At 42.4% G+C, this 18,208-nt stretch overlaps 2 protein-coding genes across 2 annotated transcripts; both read right to left on the reverse strand.

Annotated features, from left to right (window-relative positions):
• Positions 1-675: 675 nt before the first annotated feature.
• LOC117540817 (basic helix-loop-helix transcription factor scleraxis-like) lies at positions 676-11,878 on the reverse strand. The gene is made up of 3 exons (XM_034207681.1): positions 10,905-11,878; positions 10,315-10,531; positions 676-1,337 (listed from the first exon to the last, which is right to left on the reverse strand). The coding sequence occupies exons 1-3, from the start codon at positions 11,276-11,278 to the stop codon at positions 1,299-1,301; spliced, it is 630 nt and encodes a 209-aa protein (XP_034063572.1). The 5' UTR covers positions 11,279-11,878; the 3' UTR covers positions 676-1,298.
• A 5,295-nt stretch (positions 11,879-17,173) lies between these two features.
• Positions 17,174-18,208, reverse strand: LOC117540818. The gene has a single exon (XM_034207682.1). It carries the CDS (start codon positions 18,164-18,166, stop codon positions 17,174-17,176), a length of 993 nt encoding a protein of 330 aa, XP_034063573.1. The 5' UTR covers positions 18,167-18,208.

An 18,208-nucleotide genomic window follows, 5' to 3' on the forward strand; every position in this document is an offset into this window, starting at 1 on the left:
ACAAGAATGAAGATTAGATGCATTGATAGTTAGAAATGAAAGGGAAAAACGAGTCAAGGAGAGGGTAGGTGGTGCGTGGCTAAACAGGCTGGAAAGCCATCACCAGCCTGACTCTGGCCAGTGGCACTCCAGGGAAAAGAGAGGAAGAGCAGAGGAGGAAAGAGAGAACGAGCATGTGGAAAGGTAAAGGAGAGGACAGCGAAGGGACACGGGCAGATGTCCAAACAGCCGTACCTGCAGATTCCATTCTGCTCCCCTTTCTTTTTTCTTCTTCTTCTTTCCTCTGCTCCTCAATCCCCTCTTGTCCGCCTCATCTTCAAAACCCGGCCCTTCTCTGTCTGCTCTGATCTCTGTGCCCCAGAAGAGAAGAAAGACAGCAAGAAAGGAGAGCGTAGGGAAAGAACAAAAAAGACAGAAAAGTCAAAGTTAGGCTGATGTTAGCTACAGGTGTACTGCAACGTCAACGTATGCTTGCTGCTCTGTTTCTTTTGAGAAGGAAAGTATTTGAGACTTCAATATTTCTCCTCTAAATCCATTTATGACCAAACTTAATGAAACCCTTTTATTAGTTCAATGCAGACTCTTATATTGGTTGGAGCTGGGCAGGATTTGAAAAGACAAAATAACATCAACATGAAATCTAGTCCCAGATATACAAACAATTTATTGGTCATCTTGAGTTATCTTCCAGCATTAGACATTTCCAAAGATGATTATCAGAAATAACCAATACCACAAAATTCCAGCATGGCGTTTTAGGATGCCATAAATTGTGTCATTAGCCAATGTTCTTGCACCTTTATACATTATTTGTAATGAATGTCAATATTGGTTAAATAACATACTTTCATTATATAATGTTATGTCACATAAATATACATTTGTATTTCAGTTTACACATTAATAACACACAGAACATAAGAACAACAAACTTGTTTTCATCAAAAGCTGTGTTTTTCCATCATGTGCCATTAGTTCCTTAGAATAAAGAGTCTCGGAGTCTCTGAACAACACAGTAAAAAGTCTCTTATACATGTTGAAAGGCAGGTCAGGGTCTTTGATAAGCATGTGAACGACCTTTAAAAGTACTGTTTCAGAAGTGTTTTTGAAAACACCTGACAAAAAGTAAAAAGTTCTTGTAAAGTGATATAAAAGTAAGAAAAAAAGCTTGGTAAAGTTCCTTGAAAAGTCCTGGAAGTGCTGAAGAAGTCCTTCAAAAGTCTTTGAAATGCATCAAAAGTCATCAAGTTGCATTAACGTCGCTGCATTTCATCCGTGTGTGGTTTGCGTCTCCATTGTTAACTTCTGATGGCCGACTTCCTGTCTCTCTCTTTGTTCTGGAAAGAAAACAGAGACACCAAAATCAATCTACAGGAATAGTACATCTTAGCAAAGCAATTAGACTAGAAAATAAATGGGGAAAAGGGGTTAGTGGCTTGTTGTAATGTCTCAACTTTACTGTGGTTGATGAAAGAAGTGAACCTTGATTGCACACACATTGTGTACAGTAGTTGATTATAGCCTGAAGAGTGACATCATGAGTCGATGATATGCTTCTCATTTATCTGTGGTATCAGAACAGAGAGAGCTTTTGATTTCCTGGCTGGTGAGGAGACTTTCTCTATCTGGCCAGGAAAAATAACATCACATTTTCCCTCCTCACCTAACCTCTGCTCCGCTCCCTTCTCAGGCCATCTACCGCTCGCTTTTCTAGCTGCAGTCGAGAGATTTCATCGCTGAGTGATATGCAACACGCGCCATCCCGGTCCTAATGACTTTTCAGGGCTGACGTTAGATTTGAAGGCTGTAAAATGACCTTAGGTCTTTAAAACAGGAAGTGTGGTTGATTTTCATGGACAAAAATGTAAAAAACCAACATATATTAGTAAAAGTACATAAAGGTGCCGGGTGAACGTTTTGACTAGAGTATGTGTGAGCTTCTCTGCACCCCTGTCCTCCCCTGACTTTTCTTTCCCCTGCTCATATCGTCTAACTCTCCCCTTCCTCTCATCAGCCGAACACCTGTTACACATTTCCTCCCAGACCGTGCACAAGGTGTAGGTGTTTGGAAAAAATCAGTTTGACTGACATCAACAAAGGTGGGTAGATGTTTGGAAGGGTATCAGGCGGTAATGCGAGAGTGAGATCATAAGATCTGGACAGGAATCAGTCCTCCCACTGATGGAGGGGAGCCATCCCTCCCCCAGCTGCAGCAGAGGACCACTGCTGTCATCTACACATGAAGCATTACCATCACTCCGTTTGTTCGTTGATTATAAACCACAATGCATTGCAATCACTTGACTTGTTACTAGGTTTTGTACATTTTCTTTAACAAATCCAGCATATACTGATACAGAACGTACCAGGAAAATGATTCTCGACAATGTACTGTACTTTATATGTTTTCCTAAAAATCTGCAGAAGCAGGATTCAACAGTTTTATAGTTGCGTTTACATTTTAACTGTTTAGCTAATTACTGGAAAGTCCAAAACTCACATAAAATAAATATATTAATGTGACTTTTAGGCGATAGTATATATATACACCCCATCATGCAATACAATAACTAGTTAACAATAGATGGGTTATCACAAGTGCCAAAATCATCAATCACAGACTGCAAAACAAGTTTGATTAAATTAAGGCTACTGTCTGGATTGCCTAAAATTACTTCAATCCAACGTTTCCATCTGACACATGAAATCGTCTCTTTTAGAAGTGAATGTGTTCCCCAAGGCATTGCTGTTATTTAGCTTTCTTCAAACACAAACTACAAAACAAACAGCTGTATGAGTCAAGTGCGGCCGTGCTCTCCGGTGTTTACTGGGAGGTGCCTTGGAAAATTGATGGCATTTATCAGTGGAAGTTAAAGTGCTTGAGGCAGGTAAGAAAAAGTGGCAACATGAAATAATCTTAATCAAAAACTTTTCATGCATTACAATTGGATTATCCACCAAATGAGTGGAATTGGTAGGAATCGGCTGGATGTGGAAGCACAGCTGTATCTGGTGAAGGCGGTTCAGCTGGAGTGTTCAGTCAAAACAAGGGGGGGGGCTTTAAAGCTGGCCTGGTAGTCAAAACAACCTCCTGAAGACTAATATGGCATGGTCGGATGACATCCCCGCTCCCTGTTTCTCTATTGCTCCAAACACCCACCCACCCACACACACAGACAGACATACCACTGAGCTCCCGGGGGGGTGATTTGTCCAACGCTAATATGATTACCTGATGATGTTTACTTTAGATGCAATATGATGATATTACCACCCTAGAACAATATTATTGTTTTATCAAGGTGAAAGGAGCTTGTCTAAACTTTAATAAGAGGATAGAAAACTCTCTTCACGGCTTCTTATCAACTCTACAATTCAAACTTTAATACCGTTTTTCCGTAACTCAATCAGGGCTGTTCCTCTACCTATAGCTGCAGATTTTCCACACTTTCGTTCCCTCTTTTTTCCTGAATTAAGCCTTTCTGTCAAATACAAACATCTAATTTAGTCGCTGGCTGCATTAAAAGAAGGATGACTGGTTGGAAAAAATAATTCCACTTGGGTATCGGCCCGACAATCGTATAAGGAGATCGGTATTCATCCATGAAAAGTAATAACTTTAGTTTATCGAGTGAAAATATGTGAATATGTGTCAGTACCCTCAAGTGTCTCATAGAAGCTGTAATTACCCTCATAAATGATCATCGATTAGAGGACCGGCGACATACGTTAAAATAGACCAATAAATAGCACGTCGGCTTCTGAATTAAGTTAACTAACACACCCAATAAGCCACAGTCTGCCATTATGTGGCTTGGATGCAGCAAACATGTACTTCGTGCTCACTGTGGTTCAGTAATAAGCATCCTCAGGGCTTTTGAAAAACACTTGATTTATCCTAGATTGCCTAATCAGATGTAATTCTCACCAGCGAGCCACACATGCATTTAATAGTCCCCACGTTTTAATAATCTGTCATAATGGCTGTCTTCATTCTGCAGCATTACAAGCAGCACTTAATCATCACTGCTTCGATGAGCACCCTGCAAAAGCCAATATGTCATTAATTCAGTAGATATTGTTCTTAGAAACGGCACAATTCGAACCTTCAATTCTCTGCCTTTCTCTGTTATAGATTTGTTTTAGATGCTGTCTTAGGCTGGCTCAGATTTCCCTAGTTTTGTTTTAATTTGCTCCGTGAGCAACCCTCTCCCTGGAGACCTAATGACAACGGAATGATAGTTTTGCTAATAGATTTTGTTAGTTATCTGACACGACTTCTTCTGTTAGCGTTAAATTAGGATTTAACTGCTTCCATCTGTGCTGAAATTATACAGACCGGTCCATGCATGAACACACACACACGAATATATTTGCCTGCAGAATATTAGCTACCTTTGACGCACCCCCATTAGCATAGCTTGATATGAGAAGCAAACAGGCAAAGCTCACACTTATGAGGCACACAACATTAACTCCAAGTCAACACTGGCATTATCAGCAAATGAGGGTAATTTAGTCTTCATGTCGGACCTCGAAACGTCTACTTCAGGCACACAAGTGACGCAATGCTTTTTTCCAGTGAAAACAGACTAATAACCAAAGGACTGTGAAAACCACAGTCATTAGGGTGCTGCTGCACACGTCTCAGTCCTGTATTTAAGCTCTCTTAAGGTGCACGCTTCATTTGATCTCTATAAGGGCGCAAAGTGTAGTTTCAGCAGTCTAAAACCAACTGTCTAAACTGCAGGATAAATAGCCAAGTTGATTATAATGTTGAGTCGCTGGCTATTTATCTGCCTTTGCCTCTCTCCTTCTCCATCACTCTTTCCACAACTTCCTACACACCATTAGTACAGAACGTGTTGAAAGCACAGTCGTGATAAAGCGCTATTTAAGTGAGTAATCATACATGAGGTTTTTTTTTGTGTTGTAGTGTCTAGAAAGAAGCAATGACTTGCCGTCTGGCTGAAAAGAAAAAAAGCATTGGAGGTAGAATGAAATGGTTTTGATAAAAGTCTCAGTGAGTGTGGTGCACTGTATGTGAGCGTGTCAGTGTTTCTATGGTGTGTGTATGTGTCATATGTGTGAGTGTGTGTAAGCAGCGAGGGCGTTTCACAGAGAGTGGTTTCCAGGCTTCTTTAACATCACCATCAAAGCCCAATGTCAATGTGTTTCTAATAGCGGCAGCTGAATTAAACACTGGCTGTACAGGCCTCAGCAGAGGATAAATCATTTACAGAACAATTAGCTCATTTGTTGCTCCGCTCTGCACTGCCAATGACTTCCAGACACTGAGAGCAAGCCAGCGAGTTTGTGTGTGTGTGTGTGTAGGTGTGCAAGTTTGTGTGTGTATGCACATAGACTTAAATATCTCATTTTATGTCACTCAAATTCATTTAAAAAAAAAAAAAACACAGGCTCACACTTTCTTTGTGATCAACACAATTTTCCACCTTCACACACACTTACATAGAGATAAGTCAGTTTCCAATTGTACGGTTTGACTGCCACTGTCTCTCCATACACCCAGCTTTCCACCCACCCACACAAATCATCACATAAAAGTTTTACTGCGGCCCAGATGTAAATTAGAACCGTTTGCGATATTAAGAGCCGCATTCATCATGTATGTTTGCTGTTTGGCTAGATTTACACGTTTCTTTTTAATTTCTCGAAATTCCAATTAAATAAGATTCCTTCAAGTTCAGGGTTGTGCCTTAAAACGCTCGTAAACTCTACTAAACGTAACCATCTCAAAGCAACAATGGTCTATTTACGGCAACCGCACTATAAGTATCATAGCAGTTTTATTTTTTGCCAGATTCTTATTCGGTTTCCAAACTTATAAAGTCTCTTTTAATTTGTCAAAGAAGCTTTTAAAATGTTTATATATTGGAACATGTTTGCGCTTGTCATATCCAACTTTTAAAAAGGAAAAAGTTCAGCATGATTGCTGTTACTGGCAGATGAATCTCAGTTTCTGTTTACCTTTGCCATTGAATTGAGTTGACCCTCTCACTGTTTCGTGCCAAACTAAATAACCCATAGTTGCAGAGGAAGCCGTAAAAATGCTTCAAGCACTATCGACTAAGGACAACAAAGCAGACGGATTAACACTTTTTAAAAAAGCATTGTTTTCCTTTTGTATTTAGGAATTACTGAATAAACACCATCTTAATATTGTTTTGAATACTGCTCATATGCTGGCTTCACCTATAGCCTGGATAAATTAAGTAGAGCTGCGTATTCTCAGCTGCATTTTAAGGTCATTTAACATGTGGCAGATAAACTGGAGATAATAACACCGCAGTGATTAAAGCGGCAGTGATCGTGCAGGTTTGCTGCTGTAGGATGAATCCCGGCACCTGACAGGTCGCTGACCATTTGAAGCAGAGAGGCCTTGAACAGGACATCTGCATCAATCAAGCCGACAGCGCAGGGATTTAAGGATCCCCTTGCTTACCTCCATCCTCATCTCTGCACATCTCATTTACAGATGTACAGCCATCAGGAGTATCCCGTATTTTTTAACTTCATTTATCAAAGGCATCAGTATGTGAAGGCTGTGCTCCGGTGCGTCCGTGCCTCACGGCTTGTGCTCCACCCAAAGCAGTTTTTTGGGAAAAATCAAAAATGTCTCAGGATATATGTGAGCGGCAAAGGAATAGCTTGGCTTCTGGTCAAAAGATACCGAAAGGAAATTACTTGAGTGTTTAGCAGTTGTGTGGAGGAATAGATTTGCACTAGGATCTATGATAATTGCAATCAGCAACACAGATTTTCCAAAAGTCTTACTGGGAAAGAAAGAACACCTATTTCTTTGCTTTAGGCTCATGCTAAGAAGATCTTCACTGTTCTCTAATTACCTCTAAACATCTCAAGAAACAGTGTCACTGTCAAAAGAAAACCAAGCATTGTGTTTCTGGACTGTTCAGATACACTGACTGATATAGCTCATTTACAGGTATAGGTTGAAGAAAATACTTCTTAACTTCTCAAGATTAATAGACCATTAAAAAGCCATTGGATTACATGAAAAAGTTTCATGTAAATGTAGGCAGTCGGTTTTTTTGATATCCTGGTGATAAACAGACATACAATCCAAGAATCGAAAACGTAACCCCAGAGGAAATAAATCATATGTCCTTCGTCTAAATCTCTCTGAATCATGTGCGTAAAGTGACAGATGATGAAATCACATTAGCATTCCACTGAATATGTAAGCTGCAATAGTTAAGCTCTCTCCATGCAGTAGTCATTTCTAACAAGTATGTTTGTTTTGAAACAGTTATACTGTATACATACATAATAAGAGGAAATGAGTGAACACTTTTCTCACTTTCACCCTCTTCCACATTGGAAATGAGCATAATTGAAGCAGCTGCTCTAAGCAGAGCTGACAGCTGTGATGAACCTCAATGACCATAAAAACATACAAAGACAGAACTCAGGACACAAAGTCTCGTTTTACCTCCACAATCGTTTCCTCTTTGCAATCACCAGCACTGATTCTGCCCTTTAGCCCACTTAAACACTGTATAGCCACTTTTCCAGGGAACATTTAATTCTCTCAGGTCCTGCCAATCAGAGTTAACCATTCATATTCCAGGTGAAAGGAAAAGTCTGGTGAAATGCTATATCTTTGTTGTTGGAGCAAAACCAACAATGAATGAGTGATACCTGATATACAGTTAGTTAGTCCCGTTAGAATTATTGTCTACAAACTATGAAAAACATCAATAATGCTGCATTCATGCGAATTAAAATAGTGGGAAAAAATAGTTCCCAATTGGAAAAACTCACATTGACACCTCAGAAATTTGGCAAAACATTTTGGTAGATTTCTTGCTGAGTTTACATCATATTATAGAGAAACCTGGTGGATAATCTCATTTAATTTGCAATATGTTTTCAGGTTGAATCAAGTTGCAGTTAACATACATTGACCACATATTCTTTTAAGTGTCCATGTTGTTTCCACATTATGAATTAAAGATCATGACCGCTCTGAATTCCTAAAAATGACTTTCCATTTCAGGCTATGGGCCCCCTAAATAGATAGTAATGCACCAAAGGCCACACTGCTGCACTGGCTGACGTTTACTTTCATTGTGATCCGCACTGTAGTTCACTTTGAATCTATTTCACATAAACCATCTTGCTGCTGTGAAGTCTAACTAGGGCACCACATGTGTATTAGTCCACCGCTGAAACAGTCCCCAACAAGTCATTCTTTAGTCCTGTTTAAGACACATCTTCTGAAAAATACAGTTTCCAGGAAAGAGTTTTTTAAGAAGCCATTGAAAACAAACATATACTACACTTATGTGTCAGCTGTATCCAGCAGGGAGGATTATTGTTTGAAGTGATACAGTGAAATAAAGTTCATTTGAATGTACACTAGGACTAAGTTAACATTTCTTTGCACATTATATATTTCCCAAACTCATTGCATTTCTCCTTTTCTGTGATTGACGTTAACTTATTTAGGTAAACAAATGGAGGGAGAATCAAGATAAAATGATTTTCATCTCAGCACCACACTACATTAAAACATTTAAAGTGTGAAGAATAGTGTGCTATTACTGAGGTAATGAGAAACAGCCTAACGTGACAGACTTTTGACACGAGAACGTTTCCAAATAGTTTTCTACCCAGTATGCATTTGCAGGTCAGTCATGCCGATCTGCAGCAGTGAGTTGACAGCAGCAGATAGTATTACAGCTCCTACTGACAGCTCTGACCTCCACCCGGCTGATCGATACGCAGAGACCTTTAGGGAGGGGTGGGGGACAAGAGTCGAGGAGGAAAAACTGGAACAGAATGGAAAGGACGAAGAGAATAACAATAAAGAATTACGGATGAATTGAAGCGAGAAAAGAAAAGAGAGTAAGACTGATTTCAGGCTGGTTATCTCCCAGCCGAGGGTGTCTGGGTTTCAGACGCTGAGGACGTCTAGGCTTTCACTCACAAAGGTTCAGAGGGGGGGGGGGGGGGGGGGGGAGACGCACACTGCTGAGACTCAGGTTATCCCCCAGCTAAAGGGTCTCTGGGTTTAGACACTGAGGAGGGTATTAGCTTTCACACACTGCTGGGGGAGTCTGCCAGATGTCAGCTCCTTACCCATAAATCCTACTAAATGGGCAGCCGCCAGGTTAGAGGAGGGGGGGGGGGGGGGGGGGTGGAGTGGACGTCACCTCTCTATCATCTCCTGCACAGACAGCCTGTGTTTGTTGAAGTCAGGACTGCAGTCGTTTCATTTCATACAGCTGATAGGAATTATTCATTCCCTGTTATTCCTCATCAGACTGACCATTTTTTACGCTGATGATGTCCTTGATTATGTCTATTTCCTGTGTGGAATCAATCAAATTTTAGTTTAAATATAGGAAGTTCTCCTTTTCTATATTTCTATCAAGGCGTAGATTGACAGTGCAGCAGGCATCTGACTCATAGTACATTTTCCAATTTTTTTAATTGCGCCGTCTACCTAAAATGAAAGTTTTTGTGATTTTTTAAGCCGTTTATTCTACGGCTTTGTCATTGCTTTGCATGAATCTTCTTGACACTTGCAAATATTTGTACTTTTTTATGTGATATCCATATTCAATGGCACAAGGTTTTGGTTACAAATCTCAGTTCAGTTTTTCAGCATTTATAATTAAAGCCTCCTTATTTTCAGTCTGACGTCAATACATTCTTGAAATTATACACATGGTTTTGGACTGATTATACGGGCTCCCAGTCATAAATCTCCCTCGCTGCATAAATGACCTTGTAAACTTTAAATTCATATTTATAAAAAAGAAAAAAAAATATCAGCAGTTGTGATTTTAAACTGCTTCGTAAGTAACCGTGAAAAAGGCAAAAGCAATCACCTCTACCAAAGTGTCCACTGAGTGTCAGAAAGCACCTTGAACTTTAGAACCACCTGCTCGGGTGAAACCAACCCCCAACAGGACAATAATATGCAGTCCTTCACCCCAAAAGAAGACTTTAAAGAGGTTCTGCTTTTAATGTCCCTCAGGGCCAATCTGGTTTATAGGCTCAGTCACTGATCTCAGGTCAGCTTTAAACACCAAATTGACCCTAAAGCACTGCACGGTTTCCCAAAAAAAAAGAAGCAGCTTCACTCTACAGAGTGTTTGAAAATAACTAATACAATTTAATATTATAATAGTTTGTATGAGAGTTTAAGTCACTGAAACATTTCAAATATTGTTATCATCTTTGTATGATAATTATATAATTATAAGACAGTTTTGTTAATTTGGCCTTTAATATTTGTATTTATAATTAGCATCTGCTCACCATTTTCCTCTGGTTGCTGAGGCAGAAAGTACAGATGTGTTTTGGCTGAGCTGATTGGTCAGATCCTCGGCTGGGGGAGGAGTTAACGTGGAAGAACGGCTGTGAGGGAGTGTGGCACGGCTGTCCATCAATAAGCCCCTCGCCCATGAGTAAGACGGTCCCCAGGTGACTGATGTAGCTGCTAGCCAGACGCAGCGTCTCGATCTTTGACAGCTTCCTAATCATCAATATAAAAAAGGAAATGTCGGTTATTAACTATAACATTACATTTAAAAAAAAAAGTGTACAATAATTAAAAAAATAAATAATGCATTACAGTATTTCAAAAATAATGGGCAACTAGTGATGCTCGAGTTTAAATGTGTGAGATGGTACTTCCTGGACACAAACTCTTTGACACATCTATTATAGGAAATATTCTCTAAATGCAGTGTTGCCTCAATTACAGAACAGGCTTGTCCCAACAATAATTAAATAGTGCTTAAATTGAAATGCTCTCCAGATCTACATCAGGGACCATTTATTTTAGTTTCAAGATGGAATAGATTAAAATATCAGACAAAAATCTCCTGACTCATGTTGCTCAGTACCTGTCTGCAGGCTCGGTGGGGATGAGTGTGCGCAGCGCTGTGAATGCCGTGTTGACAGAATTGGTGCGATCCCTCTCCCGTGCATTGGCTGCAGTCCTCTGGCGACCCTCCCCAAGGGGGGGAGACCCCGGGGGGATGAGCCTCCCCATCATGGCCTCTACATCTACCGCTCCGATTCCCCCACACAGCTTCCTCTTCCGGTTCACCTTGATGTGAAAGGCAGATGGCGAAGAGGACAGGCGGTAGTTGGAGGAACGCTCCTCAGATCCCGACCCTTCGCTCCCGTTCTCTTCGTCGTCTTCGGAGAGGAGGGCAATGTCGCCGTACAGGAAGCGGCCCGCGGGAGGCGCACTGCGCAGCATGGCGAATGTCATCTTCTCAGAAACAACGCTCGGTCGGCTACCGGTCAATCCTCGAGACACTTGTTGAGGTTCAAGATGTGGCGTTTGTTATCGGAAGTTGCTTGGCAAATGTTCTGTTGATGCTGCTTACCCTTACTTCTCTGCAAAATGAGTTTAGCCAGGTGATTCAGATGTATTGGTTTATAAGGTCAGCGAGTTGATCCTTAGTCAGTGGTCAAGAGCAGCTTTACGTCAGAGCGGCAGTTTTCTCCCTTGGTTTATACAAAAATAACTTCACATACCAAATGTCAGTTCTTAGTTCTGTAAATCCTGAGGAAGAAATGTAAAATGATACGTTCAAGTCAAATGGTTGCTGATTTTGTCCTCTTTTTCTTCTTTAACCCTCTTTCTTGGTCCTTTGTTTCTATATTTGTCTGTGTCAATCCCAAAGGCAAAGAACTACTCCCAGTCTGTGGCAGCAGTTGTACTGTCTCTTGCTCTCTATTGGCCTCTCTCTCCAAGTCCTTCTCTGTCCCTGCCTCTTTGCTCCACGTGTGCCTGTTGTCTGAGTGTTTCCGTCTGCCCCTGGTCTTATAGCTAGTGGGAGGGCCGGAGGACTCCTCTGCTCCTCCCTCTGAGTGCTGAGGGTCCCTGGGCTGCTGTCTAGAAGCAGGCCAGAGAGACCGGAGGAAAGAGGCTAACCATCAGCAGGAGTTTGTTTTGGCTGCACGATGATTTGTTTCAGGGGAAATCGACACTAAAACAGAACTTGCATCATCCTTTTGCTCAGGGGGTTTGGAGACCAGAGTGACCACAAAGACTTTTAAAAACACATTTTCCTATTAGTATGAATATTATATACATTACATTTCTTGGAAGGCGACTAAAAATGGAAAATAAACAGAGCAAAAAAAATGCTGTCACCTGACAATAGTAATAGAGCTATAATACTTGAATGTGCCATCATCAATGTCGAACGTCCCAACCAAAGAAGTGTTTTAAAATATTTTTTCTGCAAAGACAAAAGACAAGAAAGTTATTTAACTTTTGCTCGCATAAAACTAAAATGATCCAATATACTGTAATTCCGTAATCTAAAACATGTTTTTCTAACTTCTCAGACTTATTAGAGTATAGAGCATATTCATGACACAAAGGTTTGAGAGCACAAAATAAAAGCTGACGCGATCTTGTCTACAATTAAATAATTTCTACATTCGCTCTCTGATTTCTACAGCTGTTTTAGCAGCTTCGGAGCACTTGAGGTCACAAAAGGTCGCAAGAGGTCCCTCGCCAACAATCTTCGACAAGCGAGCTGCAGCAGAACACACCCACATCTGGAGGGACAGAGGTCTGCATAATCTGTTGATCCAACTGATCCCCTTATCGCCGTCTGATTTATTCAAGCAGTGTGTCGGATTGGCACCACGCCTATTCTAAAAATGCTGTAATTCTCGATTCAGCCACAGCCTATAACAAATTATTTAAATCATTACAAATAATTAAAATGAATGAGATTTTCAATACTCCTCACTTAACAAACTGAATTTGACTTTAGTCTTCAGTTGTCAATATACTTCCATAACAGAGCAGACTCCCACCAAGAGGTGAGACTGGGACTTTGGTTTGCACAATCGGATGTTTTGTTAAACTACTTTCTTGACAGCAAGAAGCTGAGAAGCTTGAGTAGTGTAGAAAGAGTTTGCCTCCATGTCTCTTATTTTCTTCCCTGGGCCTCCACGTCTGGGCCGTGTTTGCCCCTGGACAGCAGGCGGCGTGGCGGGCGGCCGCAGCGTTAGATGGTTCAGTCTGGGCTCGTGGTTAGAGCAGGGAACCGAGTTCATTCAGCCATGGCTGAAGACTTTTATCTGTACAAGCTGTGACGCTGGAGGGTCTGCAAGTCGTTTGCCCTCAAGGGATTCAGACTTTTGGGTGGAGTGTTTTGGTGATGAAGGGGAGGCTCAGGGGTTTATAGTAGGGGAGCTGCTACTTTACTCACTAACACTCCCTTTAACAATCTGTCTTCTTCTTGAAGAGAAGAAAAGACGAGAACAGACAGCGAAGGGAGCAAAGACAGAGGGGGAATAAAAAAAAAAAGGAGTGGGAGAAAACTAATGAAAGACAGAAGAGATTGAAAGAGATCCATCTATCGAGCTACAAATACAGATGCAATATGTGTACAAAAGGCATAGAGGTGATGTAGCAGTTTGGAAAAGTCTCTCTCTGATTTTACCAAAGCTTTTGCACAGCCTTTAATCTGCTTTTCCTTCATAAAGTCTTTGGGGTTTTATTAGCCATGATTGTGCAACTTAACTCTTCCACGGAACTGGCTGACCTTAACGTTTTGTTTCCTGCTTCAACTGTGCAGTGGTTAAAGGTTGACAACCTATGTAAAACTCAACTATGAAGTGTGTAATCCTCAGTAGTGCATTATTGAAAACCCAACTCATTTCTGGTATGCCTCTTTTGTGTAGATTGGCAACCGTAAGCTGCTGCTGAAAACTAATAGCACAATGAATAATCTGTCAGAGTTGCACAATGTTACAGTCAGCATTCATCACTCTTCTCTCTTCTTCCTTACTTTCTGTTTCTATCTCTACCATTCAATCACAGCCGTAGTTGTTATGCTGTGGTATTGACTGTATGAAGTGAGGCCAGTGCTGGTTGCAGTGGTGGATTACAGTTCATACAGTGCTGGGAGGATGGAGGTATACTGAATGTTTCCTATAATATAACAAGATAAACCAGGAAGCATTACTGTACAGTAGGTGTTGGCACTCCATAACCCCCTCAACCCAATCAAACTAAAGCTGCATTCAATAATCACCATTTGGTTTTGGTAATCGCGTCACCATACTGGACATCCAAATTCACAATACATTGCCTTCACTAGTGTGAAATTATGAATAATTGATGCTGGTGTATACAAGTCTGGCCTAAATCTTCTGTCAGAAAGATTGCAGCAATCCAGGGGGTGTAGATATCCAAACTTTAATTGTTCACAGGAGTTATGGTGTTACAGGATGTTCGTTTGTTATGGTTATCTAAGAAATATAAATAAACAGAGTAGATCAAATTAGTGAATGACAATATGAATCCTAATAGTTACATTACGATTTCCTGCTAGGAACAATACATATACATAAATGCTGGAACTGTCAGCTTCATGATAAACAATAACAGAAATGCCCGCAAGAGGGCTCACTTGACCGCAACAAGCGCACATGTTTTAACACGTGATAATGGCGACTTACAGGGGGATAACGTTTTACATGCGGTAATGGCGGCTGACAGAGGCATAGTTATACACAGCTCACAACAATAGCACAAGACTGGAAATATACGTCGATCGTACATACCAAAAGTAATTATATCGACAGTCACAGCGGACAGAAAGTTACACTACTGAACAGTTAACAGCCAGCCAGTCACACTTACGGCAAACAAGTACTGTACACAGTATATATATACACTACGCCGATTATTGTCTGTAAACTGTTATTTAGATGCAAACATTGATACAAACAGGTGCTTATGCCACTAACAATAATCACAGTTTCATAAACGCACAACGTGGAACACACAACGACCCGTTCACTTGCTGAAAGTCTGTTTATAACTGGTCGCGCGCCGTTACAGTGAGGGGTGCGTCCGGTAACTATCTCGGGACTGTCTGGGGGGCGTCCCAAAGCAGGGAAGTTTGCACAGCCGCCCCCAAATTCACTAGATGAATTTGTAATAGCACAAATGTCCCTGCTAGAATGTGGGGGAGGCATGTCAGTCCTCTGGCATTTCAGGAAGTGCGATGAGTTTCGCCACAGGTCGAATATATGTAGTGCCTTTTATATTCACCTCTGCAGAGCGTATCCTACCATCATCGCTCGGGTTCACTTTGGTTACCCGTCCAACTGGCCAGAGAGCCCTTGGCAGTTGCGGGTCGACAATCATGACGACCTGGTCTGTGGTTAGGTCTGGCGTAGTAGTGTGCCACTTTCGATGGAGCTGAAGGTTAGGGAGATAGTTACGTGTAAACTGGGCCCAGAAGTGGTCGGCCAAGACCTGGCTGTGTTTCCTGCGGCGACTCCCAAGCAGATCGTAGTCGCCATACACTGCTTGTGGCAATGATGCATCTCGCCGCCCCATGAGCAAAAGATTGGGTGTAATGGGGTCTGGATCAGCAATGTCAGACGTCGCATAGCCGAGGGGCTTGGAATTGAGTATTCCCTCCACTTCCACTAGCACAGTCATCAGGACCTCTTCAGGCAACGTTTGGTTTTTCAGGACTACTTGCAGTGAAGCTTTGACAGATTTGATCTCCCGTTCCCATGTGCCGCCGAAGTGTGGAGCGAGTGGTGGATTAAATCTGAAGGTGATACTCTGGTCAGCTAGCTGTTCCTTCAGACTTGGCTCGAGTGCCGCAAAGGCTTCTTGCAGCTCGCGGTCACCTCCCCGGAAGTTGGTTCCTCGCTCGCAGAGGATCTCGTAGGGTTTCCCTCTTCTCGCCACGAAGCGTCGCAGCGCGAGCAGGAAGGCGTCAGTGCTCATACTACATAAAAGGTCCAAATGTACACACCGTGTAGTAAGGCACTTGAATATAATGCCCCACCTTTTCTCGTGTCGGCGGCCTATCTTTATGGTGTATGGGCCAAAGCAGTCGACACCAGTGGACCAGTATGGTGGTTTGTTTATGCGTAGCCGTGCAGCGGGTAAGTCTGCCATCTTAGGAATGACGGGTTTGTTCCGCCACTTGCGACACTCAGCGCAGGCATATTGATGTTTCTTGACTGCTTGCCGTCTGCGAAGTATCCAGTAGGTTCTCCTTAGCTCTGCGAATACACAATCGAGAGCTGCGTGCAGCAAACGTTTGTCGTAGTCCTGTATAACCAGCTTGGTGACAGGGTGGTCTGGAGCCAGGATTATAGGATGTATGGTGTCCTCTTTCAGGTATTTCTCTGCCTTCCGGAGACGGCCTCCCACTCTGATTAGTCCTACAGCCTGGTCGTATACAGGAGAGAGTAGCAGCAAGCGACTACTAGGGCTGAGTTGTTTCCCTGATTGTAGTGCGGTCGTTTCTGCAGGGAAGGATTCTTGCTGTGCTCTTTTAAGTAGGGGTGCACCGAATGGGAAATTCTTGGCCGAAACCGATACCGAAAATAGGAAACAGTTGGCCGAAAACCGAATGCCGAAAGGCCGAAAATGATTAATAGAAATATATATATATAATGTATACATTTTTTACCAATGTTGTTCAGCTACCTGATTATGGAAATAGACATGATTATGGCAAAACTTAACTTAAATAATAATCACTATTATGGGTCCATAAAACATTTATTCAGCACTTTTGAATGCATACAGTACATTTATATATGTCATGTATTATTGCTAAAAAACATTATATCGCAGTCTTAGTGTCGCCAACTCGTTTCTAATATGCAAAGACAACAAATGCGTCTATGATGTATTTTCGATCAGACGAGATCTCTCTCCCCCGTCTGTGTGCGAGGGGGCGGGGCAGTTTACACACACGCAGCTGCTACATGCAGCGGAGCACACTGCGGAGATGGCGGAGAGAACGCGCTTCGAGGTGTGGTTAAACTTTACCTGTCTCGATGTGGAGAATACTTGTTACCATAAGTGCAATAAGAGTTTAGCATGTAAGCACGAGCAATTTGTCTAAACATTTAGCAAAAGTGCACCGCATGCAGACGGAGGAATGTACCGGGTTCGACCGTCTTTCTAGCAGCCCTGTAGCTCCATCACGAGTAACGTTTCCACGTCAGGTGTTATGTATGCTAGCAGCAACACACGGAGTTAACTACATGATACAAACATGGGTTAATGATTAGAGGTAACTGAGTTATTTAGTTTGTTAAAATTTCAGCTATTCTGTTTACAGTCTGTCATCAGATTATTTAATACGATTTGTTAAAGGCTCAGGGCAATCTCGAGCAGGGCAAAAAAAAGCCGAAAGGGCCTTTTTAACCATTTTCGGCCGATAATTTTCGGTGGCCGAATATTCGGTGCATCCCTACTTTTAAGCATGACAACCTGTGTCTCTAGTCGGCTGGATGCAGTCATGCGTGGAGCAGCCGCCCCGTGCATGGATTGGTAGGTGACTTCAAGTAGTTCAGACCATGATTTGAAGAGTGTTAGATCTGGAGCCGCAGGCTCGGCTGTTGCAATGTTGCCGCAGAAAGTGGTGTTGCGCGTCTCCTCTGTGTGTGCAGAACTAACCACGGGGTTAGCTGGCCAGTCGGCTGGAAGGAAAGTCGGGCCAGATGTCCAGCGATCGGGCTTAGCTAAGTCCAGTAGATGTTTTCCCCTTGTAATGTCGTCAGCGGGGTTCTCTTCAGAGGGGACGTATCTCCAGCTGTAGGTTCCGACGAGCTCCTGGATTTCCGCTATCCTTGTCCCTACGAACACTTTGTATTGCTGGGAGTCAGACTGAATCCAGTGGAGGACTGTAGTGGAATCTGACCACAGGATTGTTTTGTGTATTGACAGTGTCAGCTCGGTATGCAGCAGCTTGGCCAACTGTGCTCCAGTCAGGGCCGCACACAGCTCTAAGCGGGGTATTGAGAGCGGTTTCTTCGGGGCTACACGTGACCTTGCCATCACGAATGACACCTGCACTCTACCTCTGTCGTCTTCAAACCTCAGGTAGGCGACGGAGCCGTATGCTCTCTCAGAGGCGTCAGAGAAGATGTGTAGGTCGGCGGAGGTAATGTCGGGAACATCCGAAGTGTAGCACCGTGGCAGACTGATTTTCTGGAGATTTGGCAGCTCTCTTTCCCAGGCTTGCCACACAGGGAGAAGTTCATCTGGCAGTGGTGCATCCCATTCACTTTCCTTCTTCCAGAGGGCTTGAACTATGACCTTGGCCCGTGTGGTAAAGGGGATGATGTAGCCGAGGGTCATATTGGCTAGCCAGTACTCGGTACACGTACCTTAAGGTGGGTT

The sequence above is a fragment of the Gymnodraco acuticeps genome, unplaced genomic scaffold (assembly GCF_902827175.1).
Source record: "Gymnodraco acuticeps unplaced genomic scaffold, fGymAcu1.1, whole genome shotgun sequence".
Lineage (NCBI taxonomy): Eukaryota > Metazoa > Chordata > Actinopteri > Perciformes > Bathydraconidae > Gymnodraco > Gymnodraco acuticeps.

Excerpts from the sequence above, each read along its gene's own strand:
- LOC117540818 (XM_034207682.1), bottom strand. The coding sequence starts at position 18,166 with ATGACCCTCGGCTACATCATCCCCTTTACCACACGGGCCAAGGTCATA.
- LOC117540817 (XM_034207681.1), bottom strand. The coding sequence starts at position 11,278 with ATGACATTCGCCATGCTGCGCAGTGCGCCTCCCGCGGGCCGCTTCCTG. Across the intron at positions 10,532-10,904 it reads CCCACCGAGCCTGCAGACAG|GAAGCTGTCAAAGATCGAGA; the intron begins GTACTGAGCAAC and ends ATTGATGATTAG. Across the intron at positions 1,338-10,314 it reads TCAGCAACCAGAGGAAAATG|AACAAAGAGAGAGACAGGAA; the intron begins GTGAGCAGATGC and ends TTTTCTTTCCAG.